The 16,519-nt window shown below is 47.3% G+C and overlaps 1 protein-coding gene across 1 annotated transcript in view; it reads right to left on the bottom strand.

The window, feature by feature from the left end:
- LOC121357999 (runt-related transcription factor 1-like) overlaps positions 1 to 16,519 on the bottom strand; it is a 43,147-nt gene that overhangs the window by 24,736 nt on the left and 1,892 nt on the right. Inside the window, exon 2 of the mRNA XM_041475825.1 lies at positions 12,810 to 12,966. Within this exon, the coding sequence (XP_041331759.1) occupies positions 12,810 to 12,966 (157 nt within the window). The remainder of the gene's footprint in view (positions 1 to 12,809; positions 12,967 to 16,519) is intronic.

Raw genomic sequence — 16,519 nt, 5'->3', positions numbered from 1 at the left:
AAAAAAAAAAAAAGAAGATGATTTGTTTACCAGCAGCACCACAGATGCCACTGGATTTAAATATGAAATAAAGCTGTTATTCACCTCAGCTGCAGAGGATTTGTAAATTGTCACCACCGCAGACCAACGGTCCAAACACCCAAATGAGGGTGGTGGCCCAAAAAAATGCACCAGGGAGAACTTAGAGCCTTTTCCAGGGCCTAAAGGAGCTCCAAACCAGCTGGAGAGCGACTTGGGACAAGGGATGGAGGGGCAGGAATGGTTTAGGATGGAGGAGGGCAGGGTTGGATGGGATTTTGGGAAGGAATTCCTCCCTGTGAGAGTGGGGCACAGAAAAGTTGTGGCTGTCCCATCCCTGGCAGTGCCCAAGGCCAGCCTGGAGCACCCTGGGACAGAGGAAGGTGTCCCTGCCCATGGCATGGGGTGATTTTGAAGATCCTTCCCAACCCAAACCATTCCATGACTCCAAGAGCTGCCCGTGTGAATCATTCACGGGGAGCTGTTTGTGTATTTTTATGGGGGTTTTTTTTCAGGTTTAAGCACGTGTCAAACTGGAAATTTGGGAAATACACCCTCTTCCCTGCTGCCAAAGCAGGATAAAGCTGACCTTGGGAGCATTTCTCACTCCAGGAAGTTCTCTCAGTGTTTACACAGCAGCTCCTTACTCAGAGGAATTCTCCAGCGCTCTAAATCAATAAATGTTTTGTTCTGGATTTCTACGGGGCCAAAAGGGGTCCTGCTGCAAACTGGAACCCCCAGGAATACTGGAATTCTTTTCACAATAAAGGTGGAAAAGCAGTTCATTCCTGCAGGGACATGGCTGATCCTGGATGTTCCCTTTTCCTTTCCTTCCCAGCTCCCAAATCCTGATTTTTTCTCCCCAGTATTTGTGGGAAAGCAGTTCATTCCTACAGGGACATGGCTGGTCCTGGCTTTTACCTTTTCCTTTCCTTCTCAGCTCCCAAATCCTGGGTTTTTTCCATGATAAATGTGGAAAAGCAGTTTGTTCCTGCAGGGAGATGCCTGGTCCTCAATTTTTCCTCTTCCTTTTCCTTCCCAGCTCCCAAATCCTGATTTTTTTTAACAATATTTTTTGGGAAAGTAGCTCATTTCTGCATGAACATGGCTTTTGCATTTCCTTTCCTCCACAGCTCCCAGATCCTGATATTTTTTACAATATTTTTGGAAAAGCAGCTCATTCCTGCAGGGACATGACTGGTCCTGGCTTTTCCCTTTTCCCTTCCTCTCCAACTCCCAAATCCTGATTTTTTTTCCCCCAATAAAGCTGGAAAAGCAGCTCATTCTTGCAAAAACATGGCTGGTGCTGGCTTTTCCTCCCCAGCTCCCTGCAGCACCCCAGACATGCCCTTCACACTCTTTTCCTCCCTTTCTCCACATTTTTCCCTGGCCAACAATTCCAATTCTGGCCTGGAAAGCAGCAGAGGCTGCCGTGGCATTCCCAGAAGTTTTTGTCTTGGGCTGGAATCCTTTCAATTCTTTTGGTGAAATCAAAATAACAGTGCTCAGCCAAAATGCACCAATTATTTTGGCACTTTTAACCTCAGGCAACACAGGAATTACATTGAGCAACCCAAATTACATCACTGAAATCAAGTAATAGAGACATTGTCAGGCTCAGCAGGCACTCAGATTGAATTTGAATTTATCTGGGTGATAAGGGAAGTCCCTGCCACTCTTGGGGAGATTTTCCCTGATCATTTGCTTCTTTCAGAAGTCAAAAATATCATCCTGAGCTGCAGACATGAAATATTGACCTAGGCAGATGTGGGAGCTGCTGTTGCTCTTGGTGTTATTTTCCATTTGTTTGTTATTTCCATTATTTGTTTGTTATTATTTTTAATTATGTGTTACAGTTCCATTGTTTATTTCCATTATTTTCTGGCTGTTCAAATCAATATAACCCAGGCCCTGAGTTTTGCTGCTACCTGGGATTTCAGTTCCTTGGAGGAGAGGTGAAAAGCCTCCCCAAAAATGCCTGGGAGGAGTCTGAGGTAGATGCAGGTGCCATGGAAAGAGAAAAATCAGCATGGCCAGGAGGCTGGGGCTGCTACCTGGGCTAGCAAGTGCCTGAATCAAGGGATGAAAAGACTCTGGGCGATCCTCAGAAGAGTTTTAACTGGATCCCAGGATACCAAAAAAGCACAAATATCTTTGGAAGCTCCCCTGGAGGAGTCTGGGGCTGCCCCCTGAAATCTCAGCTGCCTCAAGGAGGTGGCAGGCAGGTTCTAAAATCACTTTCCCCCTCTTCTCTTGTGCTGCAGTGGTACCAACATTCCAATCCCTTCCCTCTGAGAAGGGATGGGATGAGCACCCAGCATGCCAAAACGTGTCAGTGCCAATTTCAAACCACATTTCTGCCTCAGTGCTGCTTTTTTATCCCTCCCTGCAGCAGGCAACACCTTCAGCATTTCCCCTGGAGCCCTCAGAAGCCTCTCCCTGGCACTGGCTAAAACAGCCACTGTTTTTTTTTTTCTGTCTGTGGGGTTTTGGTTTTTTTTTGGGTGGGGGGAGAGATGTTAACCCTCCAATCTGACAATTTGTGTGCAGCCAGTTTCACTTCTGTGCTGCTGAGGGGTTTCACTTCCCTGGGCCGTGGGCTGGGGTGGTGACACCATCCTGGGCTGCTCCCTGCCCTGCCAGCCTGGCACGTGTGGAAAAGGTCACCTGGTGGCACTTCTGTCCCCCATCAGCTTGGATTTGGTGGGAATTCCTTGGAAAAGTTCCTGGATATCATGGAAAACAGGAGTTTTACAACTGGATTCCTGCTTTCCCTCTCTCAGGCCGCTGCTTCTGCCACCTTGGTGTGATTTTCCTGTCAATGTCCTCGAGCAGAGAGGCCACAAAAGCTCAGTTTGTGTTTAGAGAATGAAAATATGTGGCAGTTGAGTTGTATGGGTAGGAAATGTCGTGGCCATTGATCAGGGAGGAGCTGAAGTAGGAAAATACCTGAGAATCTGGGAGAGGTTGGAAATAAGAGAGGCTGTAAAAAAGAGGAGGCCTCTGAAGGCAGGGTGTCCTACAACAGAATCAAGGAATGGTTTGGGTTGGAGGAACCTTAAAAATCACCTCATCCCACCCCTGCCATGGCAGGGACACCTTCCTCTATGCCAGGCTGCTCCAGCCCCAGTGTCCAGCCTGGCCTTGGGCACTGCCAGGGATCCAGGGGCAGCCCCAGCTGCTCTGGGAATTCCATCGCAGCCCCTCATTTCCATCACAAGGAACAATTCCTTCCTAATACCCAATATAGGCCTTCCTTCTATCAGTTTGAGGCCATTCCCTGTCCCTGCATCCCCTGGGAATTGTCTCTCTCCAGGTTTCCTGGGGCTCCTTCAGGCCCTGCAAGGCCACCCTGAGCTCAGCCCAAAGCTTCTCCTGTGCAGCTGAACAATCCCAGCTGTGCCAGCCTTTCCTGCCAGCAGAGCTGCTCCATCCCTCTGCTCATCCTGGAGCCTCCTCTGGGCTCTCTGCAGCTCCTCCCTGGGGCAGCTCTCAGGTGGGCTCTCACCTGAGGGGACACAGGGACACAAAAGCCACCCCAGGGTGACGCCCAGGAGCTGACACAGCCACGAGTCACCTCTGCCAACCCCAACAACCCCAAACAGCAACGCTCCAGGAATGCCCTGGGTGCTGATGGCAAATTCCAGGGTGGGTTTCCAGCTCTGGGAAGAATTTGGCTGCCAGGAGCCTCATTTGTGTCTCAGCACCCTGAGCTGCCGTGGCAATCCCGGCTTTGGGGCTTTGTGGTGGCTCCTGTGGATGTTTCTGTGCACCAGAGTGACACCAACATCTGCTGAATGGGCTTTTTTGTCCTCAAAAACAACCCCAGTGACCTGTTGGAGCTGAATTTTTGGGGTGAGATGCTGCCTGAGACTGCAAGCCTGCAGATCAAGTTTCCAAAATGGATTAAAGCATGAAATGCACGGAGCGGGGAGGAAGAAAGAACATTTAATGGAAAAGCCAAGCAGCCTCTACCTCTAAGTGGAGCTGCTGCAGTATCCACCATAAAATTCTGATGAATTTGGGTGGGGACAGTAATTACAGCCCAGCAGGAATGAAGGGCTTGAGGTGCCTGGCCCCTGCACAAGGAGATCTCAGCTGCAGCCCTCAGAAACAATAATTATTATTAAAATATCTGAAGGCTTGAATTAGACATACTCAATTTCCACAAACATCATGACTGAACACACATTTGGAGGGAGTGGAGTTATTTTTTTCCCCAAAAATGGCTCTAATGGAAATTTCTAATGCTTCTACATATGGGCTCCCCAAACCTGAATCTTTGCTTCCAAGCTGTGATCTAAATATCAGGGATTTTTTTTTTTCCTCCAAATAATTTTTGTTTTAAATAAAGTGCTCGTTGGGGGCAGAGCTTGGGCTGCTTGTGGAGTGCTCAGAAATGAGCTGACCTCCACAAAGTGCATCCCACAAACTGTCCTGACTGCTGTGTCACTGCTGAGGAGCTCAGGGAAAGGCAAAAAAACAGGAAGAGCAGGTGGAAAGGACAGTTCAGGATGAAATGGCTCCACTGCAAAGCTTCTCCCACCTTCTCACTGAAAATGCTTTGGGATCCTTAAGTCTAATGATAGTCCTGAGCCCAGCTTTAATTTGACACCATTCATCAGCTTTTTGAGGTAGAAATTATCCCCCAGACTTTATAGGGATGACAGAGACAGAGAGAGGTTAAGGCCCAGGTTCACGAGCGGATTTATCCTTCTGAAGTGGGATTAAATCCCAAATTACACCTCTCAGCTCTCCCCTTCCCCCAGTCCATGGGGATTTCTGGAGAAATCCCTGAAAAGCATCCCCAAGGCCTCGAGGCCTCAGCCCAGCTGGCCTTGACCTGCAGCCTCTGTCCCCTCCCCTCTTCTCCAAGGAATGGAGGGACAGGACTCAGGGAATGGCTTCAAACTGAGAGAAGGAAGGCTGTCCCTGGCAGTGCCCAAGGCCAGCTTGGATGTGGTTCTGAACAACATGGGATAAGGAAAATTATCCCTGCCCATGGCAGTGGGGTTGGAATGAGGTGATCTTTATGGTCCCATCCTTCCCACCCCATTGCACGGTTCCATGGCAGGAGCTGGGAACAAACCCTGGGCACGGCTGCAGGCAGAGGCTGCAGCTGCAGGGAGCGGGGAAGGTGTGGATTCCCTGGAAGAGCAACAACGCCCTGTCTGAGCAGGAAAGGCAAGGAAGCTTTCCACCACCATCAGGGCTGTTCCTGCAGTGAGGAGTTCACAGAATTCACAGAATCACAGGATTCGAATCGCAGAATTCCCAGAATTCCCAGAATTCCCAGAATCCCTGGGTTGGAAGAGACCTTCAAGACCACCGGGTCCAGCCCAGCTCCAACAGCTCAGCCAAGCCCTGGCCCCCAGTGCCACATCCAGGCTGTGTTAAACACCCCCAGGGATGGTGACTGCAGCACCTCCCCGGGCAGCCATTCCACAACTTTATCACCTTGCTGGAAAAGCTCTTTCCTGCTCTCCAGCCTGCATTCCCTCGGTGCAGCTGCAGGCTGTGTGCTCTGGCTGTGTCAGTGCTGCTGCAGACAGAGCCCAGCCCAGCTGAGCACAGGCACCTTTCAGGAGGAGATCACCCCCTGAATTCCACCTGAAGCAGATCAATCCCAACCTGAGCCTTCCTCCAGGAGCTCTCAGAGCCCAGCAGCTGCACTGGGGCTGTTTCCTCGGAGCTGATTTGCTTGGAGCAAGGAGTCTCTGTGCTGTCATGCCACTAATGCAGCTCCCATCGATCCCAGAGCTCGGAAAAGCCCCGGGGTCACTTGATGGATATCTGGGAGGGGGATAACGCTGCCATTACCAGCCTGGGAGCTGCCAGCTTCCAGCTCTGTGGCCTTGGAGGTGAGCAGGGCTTTACGCACAAAGTCCAGCCTGTGGAAAGTTTGTGGCTTTGCCAAAGCTTTTCCTTCAGTTCCTCCCTAAATTTCAGGGAACTGATGTGAACGCACAGCTCCGAGCACCGCCCCGCTGGAGAGCTCTGATGGCACTGAGCCCTCCAGGCAGCTCCTTCCCTCTCCAGAACCTCCTCCCCACGCACCTTCGGTGGGAAAAGGCAACAGGAATTTAGGAGTTTAGGAATTTAGGATCCTTCCTTGCATCCTTTTCTGAGCCCCAGACCTGCCCTGGTGCTAAAGGTTTGCAAGGAATTCCCACCCTGTGCCCAGAGGCTGCAGCTCTCCAAGGGGACTCCCAGAAATATCATCCAGAGAGGGAGGAGAGGGGGCAGAGATGAAGGAAATCATTCAGAGAGGCTGAGAAAACTTTTTGGACATAATATGGTGGGGAAAACATTGGGGAGCAGAATGGGGGCAAAAAAGATGGAGAGACATAGTGTTAACATAATAAAAAATATTTAAAAAGCCTAATTTTAGTATTTTTTCTCTGCTCCTAAAGAGTTTTTGGAAGGGAACAGAGACTGATTCAGCTGGATGAGGGTTTATGCACATGACTGTGCTGGAAAAGACTCTCCTGACAGCGATTGTGAGCCACTGATTTGCAGCATCCTCACTCCTGCTCAAGTTCTCTGGCCAGCCCTAAGTCTGATTTATCTCCCAGCAGGATTTTATTTTGGTGACAAAATAGTTGCTCTTATTGGAGTTGAGATATGGGGACACACACACCCACAAAAATCTGTATATTTTGACCGGAACTCCAGGAGTTCTGAAGGGTGGCACCAAAAACCAAACAGCAAAATAAAAACAAATTTAAAAACAAATATAAAACCGACAAGAAAAAAAGCTGCAGGGCAAACAGATCTCTCGAAACTATGTAACCTTTTCATCTAGAGAGGTACTTTGTTTTCCCTAAACAACATTCTGGGAAGCCCTTTTATCAGGGCAAAGAAAAAAAAATTTGGGAAAACGCTCCGAGCGTGGCGTCTGCCTCATCCTCGCCGCTGCAAAAATGTGCAAGCGGAGCTGAGCAGAACCAAAAAATAGATTTATTGTTATTGGACTGAGGGCAGTGGTTCAGCACTTGGCATGGCCACTGTTTACAGCAGGAATGCTCCCGGAGACAGGAAGTCCTCCGAGCCCTCTGCCATTATTTTTCTCCTGTTGACGCGTTCGGAGCGGGAGTTTATTCGCCGCGATGAAATTTTTAGTAACGAGGCAGAGAGGGGGTTTTTGGGAGCTGGCAGAGCCATTGTAGGCATGCTCAGCCTCATCCCATGGGATGGTTTTTGGGAGTCCAAGCCCTGTGAGGAGCAGCATCATCCATGGGGTTAATTTCCCAGTTGTGGATTCCCAAATCCAGATGCTCGGAGTGAGGGAGCTCCTTGGGCACTGGGAAAAGCTTCTCCTCTCCTTTCCTCCTGGCACTGAGCTTTCCATCCCTTTGGAGAGCTGGGTTTGCTGCTCAGCCTCATCCCAGAAAATGGTTTTTGGGAGTCCAACCCCTGTGAGGAGCAGCATCATCCATGGGGTTAATTCCTCAATCAGGAATTCTTGAATCCGGCTGCTCAGAGCAAGCCCAAGGAACTTCAGCCACTGGGAAAGGATTTTCCCTGCTTCTCCTGCCACCACATCCCTGCTGAGATTTTTATCCCTTTGGAGGGCTGGGTTTGCTGCTCAGCCTCGTCTCTCAGGATGGTTTTTGGGAGTCCAAGCCCTGTGAGGAGCAGCATCATCCATGGGGTTGATTCTACAATTGGAAATTCATACCCCTGGCTGCTCTGAGCAGTGTCCATGGAATTCTGAGCACTGGGAAAAGCTTCTCCTCTCCTTTTCTCCTGGCACTGAGGTTTCCATCCCTTTGGAGAGCTTGGTTTGCTGCTCAGCCTCATCCCACAGGATAGTTTTTGGGAGTCCAACCCCTGTGAGGAGCAGCATCATCCATGGGGTTCATTCCTCAATCAGGGATTCCTAAATCCAGCTGCTTGGAGTGAGTGTGCCCAAGGAACCCTGGGCACTGGGAGAGGCTTTTCCTCTCCCTTCTCCTGCCATCCCATCCCTGCCAAAGGCCATCCTGGATAGTTTTTGGGAGTCCAGCCCCTGTGAGGAGCAGCACCATCCATGGGGTTAATTCCACAACTGGAGATTTGCACAACCCGAGCTGCTCGGAGCAAGCCCAAGGCACCTCAGGCACTGGGAAAGGCTTTTCCTCTCCTTCCCTCCTTCCAGTACTTCCCTGCCAAGGTTTCCATCCCCTTGCAGGGCTGGGTTTGCTGCTCAGCCTCACTGGGATTGCACAGAAATCTTGGCTCAAATTAATGACACAGCCAAGCCACCCTAAATCACTTCAAAATAAATGTACCGCTCCTGGCCTCTGGTTTTCAGGGGGAAATTCACCATTCAGCACAGAATGGAGGGAGAAGAGTCCTTGGAGAAGAGTCATGGAAGCACAATGAGCCTCTAACACACACCCAGGACACCACCCCTTCCTTTCACTGAGTCATGAAATCATGGAATGGTTTGGGATTGGAGGGAACAATAAAACTCATCCAGTTCCCTGGGCAGCGACACCTTCCACTGTCCCAGGCTGCTCCAGCCTGGCCTTGGGCACTTCCAGGGATCCAGGGGCAGCCACAGCTGCTCTGGGAAATCCATCCCAGCCCCTCCCCACCCTCAATTTCTTCCCAAAAGCCAAAGAAAATTCCCATTCCCTTCCACTTGCTGTAGCATCCTTCAAATGCCACATCCTTTTCAATCCAAACTCCAAATAAATACTTGTTTTTAAATTCTATCAATTGACCCTTTTTTCCTGTTGATTGCTGATGAATTTCTCCTATTTTCATCCCATCTGGGAAACTCTGCTTGTTGTGACTCCAGGATCTGATCCCACGTCCCCTTCAGCATTCCAAAGGCTTGGATCAGAAGCTGGACGCCTGCTTAATACTGGTTTTACGACCCTGCTGAAGGGCAGCATCCTCTGTTTTGCACATACTTTTATAATTTTGAGTGCATTTCAGTCAAAAAAATAAAACCCGTTTCAACCAAGTGCTCAAATAACACAACCTGCACAGAAGGAGCAAAATTCTGGCTTGGGGAGACCAATAAAAATAATTGGATTTGGAATCCCGGCCAGTAATTTTTGGAGTTTGAGTATTTTTGAGATTTTTTGTCTCAGAGTGAATTTTTTTCCCTGGGAATGATATCCAGAGGGAAGAGTCCTGAGGGCAGAAATTGTGCTTGGTAAAAACCTCTCGTGTTCTACAAAGCTACACCTGCTTTGGCTCTGTGGAAATTGAAAAATACCACAAAATTTACTCCAGTTCCTCTAATCCTGAGGAAATATCCGCATGGATTTAATTTTCCATCCTTCCCAAGGTGCAGTTTTTAAAACTCTCCTGGAGCTGCAACTCTCAGGTTTAGATTGAGATCTCCTGCAGCAAGCCAAGACACTTCTCCATTAGCTACTCTTAGGATAACCCATTAATAATCATTTTCATCTGGAAAACATGTTTATTTGTTGGGATTTTTGGAATCTTACATCCTCTTCAAGAAGATAGGAACTGGGATTAATGATTCCATGAGGAAAATATGTCATGTTCCCCAAGCCACAGAGCTTTCCCTCTCCAAAATAACTATTTATTTTTAATTTTAGCCAATGAACTTCTACAATGTCAGGCTTTTTGCATCAGATCCATTTCATCAGAGTGACCTAAACCGGTTCTTTATCCACTAAAAAAACAGGGATACGTTGCAGCAGGAGCAGTTGGAAGCTTGGAATGTTCGCGAACGGAGGGCGAAAAATCAAGATTAATTTTGTTTTAAGCAGGTAATCAGGCCAAGGGGGGAGGCTGAGATTGGCTGGAGTTTTAAAAGGACATTTTTCTTCCCGAAATGACTCCCGAGCCAGACGGGCAGGTTTGCCCAGCAGCATTCTCCAACTGGGCTGAGAAATCAGAGCCCTGGATCCCGGCCAAATCCAATGGAAATCTCTTTGGTTGAGGAAGAAAAAGCCAAATTGCTTTCCTATCACATCTCCGAGTTTTGGTAACCTGTGACAGTCTCACTTCTATTTTGGGTGCGAAGAAAATCAAATGTTTTGGGTTTTTAGCTCAAAACAATGCTGAGCAGCACAGGGCAAACCCTGAGTGCTGGGCACGGAATGAGGCTGAAGCTTTGGCTGATATTTGGTGCCAAATATTGATGAGGGGAAATCAGCCCCCAGATCAGGGGGATTCGCTGTGACCCTCCCAAAACCAGGAGGAAAACATGGAAAATAATCTTTGATACATACTGTTTTGCTGCATTTCACGGAAGAAATTGAACTTATTTATGAAGCGTGTCAAGAATGGGAATTTCCTCCTCGGAAGGGACAGAGCTGTGGCTGCTGAGGGGATTTTAATGGGGATTCTGATGATCACCACTCAAAACCATTCCTGATTCTCCATCAGGGATTTAAAACAAGGATTTTAAATCCCCTGAGGGACAGAAGGAGCCTCCATTGTGGCCTGAACCGAGGTGAACTCTCAGTCCCTGCTCGCACAACGCCCCTGGCACTGCATTATCACCGGTGGCACTGAGCTGATCCCAGCTCAAATATTCCACGGCAAACAAAGTCGGGGTTCATTTTCCTGCAGCCAAGTATCAAAGGCAGCAGTGCCCTTTGAAGCAGCCACCTCCTGCTGCAGGCTTTGTGCAAATGCCGCAGAACAGCAGCTCCCAAATCCCGCACAAAGGCAAACAATCCCCACCTTTGGAAAACAATCCCCTGGCGGAGGAGTAAACAAAAGCATCCATTAGTCACCGCCCCAAAGATGGGCAGGTGAGGATGTTGAACCTGGGAGCCTGACTAAGAGCACGCAGCATTCCCAAATCCACTTAAAGGATCCTCAGCACCTGGGTCTGGATAGCACACCTGGAAAGCCCAGGTTGGTGTGTGACTGGCTAAAGGAGCAGGGAAAGGGTTCCCTATTCCCAAGAAATAGGGCCTGTTGTGTCCCAGCTGCTGGATTTTGACCTTGAGGCTCCCCCAGTTGCCTGTTATGATTTCCAGCCTCATTACCATGGCCAGGAACTGAACTACAGGTTTGTTTTTATGAGCTTCTCCAGCACTCTGCCAGCTATTCATTTGAATCTTCTAAACAGTCAGCTCTGAATCATAATGCAAATTCCATTTACTGAAAAGGTGGTACCTTTAATATTCCAAATGACCACGTTTAATGACTGATACTTTTAGACATTACAGCATCTCTCATGTTTTCAGTAAATGGATATAATTTGCTCTGCATTACCCTATTATTATTCCTCGCTGGCATTACAAGGCGACGTTCTCAGCTGCGGGTGTTTTCCATTTGAAGACGGCCCAAACAACACAATTTGAGAGGCAGCTGCCTCTGTACCCTCAGCTAAAAACGCTGCAGCACCCAGAGGAAAACTGGATGGGGATTTTATTCCTAAAATGTATTTAGTGCTGCGGCAGGGCCGCGCTTTCGCGGCGTTGTGGCGCTGTTTGTGTTGGAAGGGTGTCCACGGGTGCTTTTCACTTCAAAGGCGAGGAAAGGCTGTTGTGTATAATCAGGAGAACTTCCTCGCTCTCCAGCCTGACACATCTCCCGTTTGGAATAAAAGCCAGAAGTGGGTCAGCTTTGGGACTCTCCTGAAAATCAGGAATCCCTGTGTGGAACCAGGACACGGCTCGGGTGTCACATGGGAACAGAGGGAGGGGAAAGTGGTGAGGAAGGGGCAGCATTCCCTGACTTCTGAGGGACACCAGAGCACAAATTGCTCTGAAATGAGACCTCCTGAAGTTCAGGAGGTGCTGCCCTGTCACTAAATTGTTGTGGAATAACGCCAGAATAGCGCAATGCCCCGTTCCAATTTTAAAGACAAACAGAAGGAAAATACGGAATAAAATTCCGTATTCACAAGTATTCATAAAATTCTGTATTCACACCTGAATTCATACTGGAAATGTGATGGATTTTCATCCCTGACCTTGAGGCTGCTCCGTCTCCTGAGCTTTTCTGAGCCCCGACTCACTGGCTTCTCTTTGGGGGTTTGACCCAACCTCCCTGAAGTCCCCTCACCATTCTATTTGTTTAAGTGCTTCTCTTGGAATTTATGGGATTTAAGATTAAGGAGTGAGGTTTTAAGGGGTATTCTGCTAATTTTTTTGGATGAAACTTTGTGCACCTGCCCACTCACGGGCAATGTGTCAGGTGCTATTTGCAGTTTCCTAATATTTTTGTATAATTCCACTCTAATTCAGTTTCAACTCTTATTTGTTATTTATGCTCCACAAGCCTTTTTATTTCTACCAGTAACTACTGGTTATGGCAGAGATAAATCAGATTTTGAACCCCTCTGCCCTGCCTGGTCTCTCCTCTCCATATTGCAGGAGACATCAACTGCCCTGACTTGAATTTTGAGAGGAAAAAAGGTCACAGAAAGAGCCTTCAGCAGGTCAGGAACCTGTGAAATTTTTAGATCTAAGTGGGAATTATTTGTATTTTTAGCCTGATTCTCTCTGTTGCAAAAATCAGTTTTTGCAGAGAGTGCTGGGGAGCCCCGAGACAACCGCAAGATGAAAATTCTCATTTTAAATTGAAAATCTGCCACTGAAACCTAACCACGGGTAACATTGTGCTGCCTAAATTAGCAAGAGTGGCTACCAGAGTCAAAATGTCACTCTCTGGGTGGGTTTTCATCTTTTTTCCCCAACGGGATTTCACCGCTTAAAAATCAGAGCGACGCGGGCGGAAACGCGGAAACCCGTCCCGCGCCTTTGGAATGGAACTGCGCTGGATTTTCCAGCGTTCCCTGGTGGATAACGACTCCCAGCTCCTGTCCAGGGGCAGGAGATGGAGCTGGAGCCCCCCCGTACCTCTGCCGCTCCTGCCCACGAAGCGCAGGTCGTTGAAGCGCGCCACTTGGTTCTTCATGGCGGCCGTGGCGTTGCGCAGCTCCGCCGAGTAATTCTCGTCATTCCCGGCCATCACCGTCACCAGGGTCCCGTCGGGAACGTCCCCCAGGGCCACCACCTGCGCCAGAAAGAGCAGAACCCTCAGTTTCCTCTGTTTCATTAAGAAGTCAAAGCAAGGGGAAGAAGCTGCGGTGAAAATCTGGGTGGGCCAAGCGGGTGTTGGGAGTTATTCCCGATCTGCTGGGATGGGAATTCTCTTCTTTCCCCAAGTGTTGGCACCTTTGTTATTCTCTAATCAAGGATTTTCAATTTGATTACAGAATCTGAGCTCTGAAATGATAAATTCCACACATGCCCGCTGCTAAATGGTAGCGTGGTGGTTGATTTGTTGCTGCACTAAAATGTGTTCCAACCTGGATAAAAAATTCTTCTCCCCATTTCCTGGAGAACCAAAGGACCTAAGATAGTGAGTTTTTAAAATATCATTGTATTACCATAACTTATATTCTTTAAAATGCATCTTATTTTTACTCCTCATTGTGGATTTCTACCGTTTTAAACCTGATTTTTCCCAATGGTTGGGCAGAAATTTTTCTTCATTGATGCACCTCTGAAACACCCAGCATGACGTGAAATGAAAAATGCTCTGAGATGAAAAATACAGAAAATGAGCTTTCCAAAATCTCTGTAATTGTCAATAAATAAATTCAAGTAGCAGAACCCAATGGTTTGATTTATATCAGCAGCTCTTAACAGAGCTGCCCAAGCAGAAATCCAGAGCAAGGCCGTGGAAAATCAGGCCTCAATCAAATGTTTAATCCCAATTTACTGAACAATTCCTTTCTTTCCTTCAGGAGCATAAAGCAAATAATTTTCAGACCTCACCCTCGAGTGGATAGATGGAAATCATGACCTGAACTAAGGACTTTCCCCAAAATATTTGTGCTCTTTGGTGTCAGAATCCATCAAACCTTTAAGAACACAGGATTCGCTGGGATTTTGATGAGAAATATAAAGATTTCTGAACGTAAAGATTCTGATTTTTTTTTAACTGTTCACACTGGTTTGATGATGAAAAATTTGATTTTTCTTGTAGCTCCTTGAATTCCCCAAGCAAATTCAACCTGCTGGAACTCCGTGGACATCTGGGATCTCTCTCCATGTCCTCTGCCAAAAATCGGAGCTTGAATTATTTTGTCTGATTTTCTTTAGAGCCCATTGCTGTTTCCCTAATTCCACAGCACTGCCACCACAAAATCCCCCCAAACCCCCAAAAAACAAACCCAGAGATAAAAATCCAGCTCGTTTTTAATTCCTCTTTTGCCCTCTGGAAGAGGAACCAGCCCTGCATTGCGTCCTCTGAGTTGCAGCTCGAGATTTTCCTTCCTCTTAACATTTTCTGACTTCAGTCCAGGCAGTTACAATTGGCTGAAGTTTGTCACAACCTGATTTTATTTCTCTTTTCTGATCTGTTTGCTCTTTAAAAACAGGATCAGCAGCTCCTTTACTCCATCCAGCCCTGACTTTTATTCCCCAGCCACAACCACCTCCCAAAATACGAGAGAATTCCCCATTTTCAGGTATTTCCCAGCTTTTTTTTTTTTTCCACAGGAGGCTGAGCTTTTCACTTCTGTCCTTTCCCTTTGCTCACCCCCAACCCTGATTTTCACTTCCACATGCAAAGCTAAAATCTCTGGGTCAAAATTCCCTCTTTACATCTTGATTTTTACTTCCTCTTTCCCCGTTCCTCCCTGGCCCTGATTTTTGGGTTTTTGTTCTCCTCTCCGTGCTGTAATTTGGTTTTTTGGGCCTGCACTCAGCTCGGCTTTTCAGATTTCCCTGATTTTGGCAGAAATGAGGCCCTGCTGGAAATGTTGAAGCTTGGAAATCCTCACAAAATCAGCAACCCTGCAGCCACTTCTTAAAAAATCCTGCAAAAACTTTGATGCATCCACATCTCATAAACAAAAACAGGAAAAAGTGAAAATCAGGGCATTCCCCTGCCATGCAAATATTGAATTTAAGGGAATTTATGCCCGGATTTTAAGCTTTCACAAAGTTTTTCATGGGTCCAGGGCCAGTTGTCTCTGACAGAAATATTTTAAAGCTTTCAAATCCCAACCTCGGCGACAAAAAACGGGAAGAAAAATCTTTAAAATGAGTAAAAAACTGACCCAGCCCGGAAAAGAAACTGAGCTCGAAAGTCACAGACAATAGGAACAGAAATACAAATATTTACATTAGAAAAAAGACTAAACAGATAAGCTGGGACTTGTTACTGGAGTTATCAAGGACTTGGTTGTACTTTTTACCTCTAAAATTTATATTTCCCGAGGAGCAAGAAGAATATCAGGCTTGCAGTGCTGTGGGGTATCTAAATTTACTTCTCCTGCATCAATTAATCCAAATTGACCTCTTAAATGAAGATTTGGATTCTTAACAGCACTTGGACAATGAATTTATATGGCACCTTATTGGTTATTGTGAATTATTTTTAAAATTTCTCAGAATCATTCTTAAATTCAGGAAAAAACAGTGAAAATTGATAGTTTTGGTTTGAAGTCATATCCCAATCCTGCAGATTTTTAGTAGATTTTTCTAAATATGAGGAGAAAACCTCTCTGCCTGCCTCGTTTTATTCCTACAATGAATAAAAATAACAAATACTCGATAAAACCCAGCGCATTTTGTCAGATACAAACTAAAATATTGGCAGCAGAGGAATGATCTGAAGTAATTTTTTTTCCCCCCCCTGGTCCAAACGATCTGAAAAATCCAGATTTTTTAAAGATGGCTTTGCAAATACTTAATATTTAGTAGAAAACCACTGAGATGTAGCAAATCCTCTCAGGATTTATTTCTCAGCCGTGAACAGAGAGAGAATTTGGGGGGGGAAATGAAGAACACGGAGGCAGCAGGTGCCTCCCAGCCCACCCTTCCAGGCTCTCCTAATGAAACCTTCTCCTAATTTTCGGGTGGGTTTGATAATTTATTTTTTTAATTTTAATTTTTCTCCTGACTATTTCCAGGTGGAATTATCCCAGTTTTCCAAGCTCCTGGAGAAGCTGCGTTTGGAGCGGGGTGAGCGCTGAGACTGCTGGGGACAGAGGAGGGAAAGCGGCTGCGGGCATCTCTGAAACCCCCTGGAATTTTTTCCAGGAGCGATTTCCACATCACCGCGGCATTCCCGGGGATGGGATGGGAATCAGGCAGGAGAGGGAAGAGCCACCTCTGCTGTCCTTCCTCCGGGATGTCACCCGGCCTGGGATCCCCCAGGAAAAATCGGGATTTCTCTCATCTCCCTTCCCGGCGGGGCAGAGCGCCTTTCACTCCCGGATTTTTCCAGCAGGAAAACTTCCCGGCTAATTAAGAGCCCGGTGCGTGGGGAAGAGTGTAATAATTAATCTAAATGTGGGAATTTAGGAAGTGACCCCGTGATCGGTTCCTCCCTTTGCCCGCTCTTATCTGCGGAAAACGAGAGCAGACACAATAAAACTTTTCTCTCCTCAGCTGGAATTCCCGAAGCTGGGCTGATTCCCTTCTCCCTCGTTTCTCCTCTCCCCAAAACACAGCAAAGGCTCCAGTCTGGTGGCCTTCAACACACACACACACACACACACACACACACAAAAAAAAAAAAAAGTTACGCCGAAGACGCCGGGGTTTAGTCA

Source organism: Pyrgilauda ruficollis, unplaced genomic scaffold (genome assembly GCF_017590135.1).
Source record: "Pyrgilauda ruficollis isolate IOZ18807 unplaced genomic scaffold, ASM1759013v1 scaffold361, whole genome shotgun sequence".
Taxonomy (NCBI): domain Eukaryota; kingdom Metazoa; phylum Chordata; class Aves; order Passeriformes; family Passeridae; genus Pyrgilauda; species Pyrgilauda ruficollis.
Note: the sequence above shows the minus strand (reverse complement) of the source record. Positions and strands in the feature narration are given on the sequence as shown.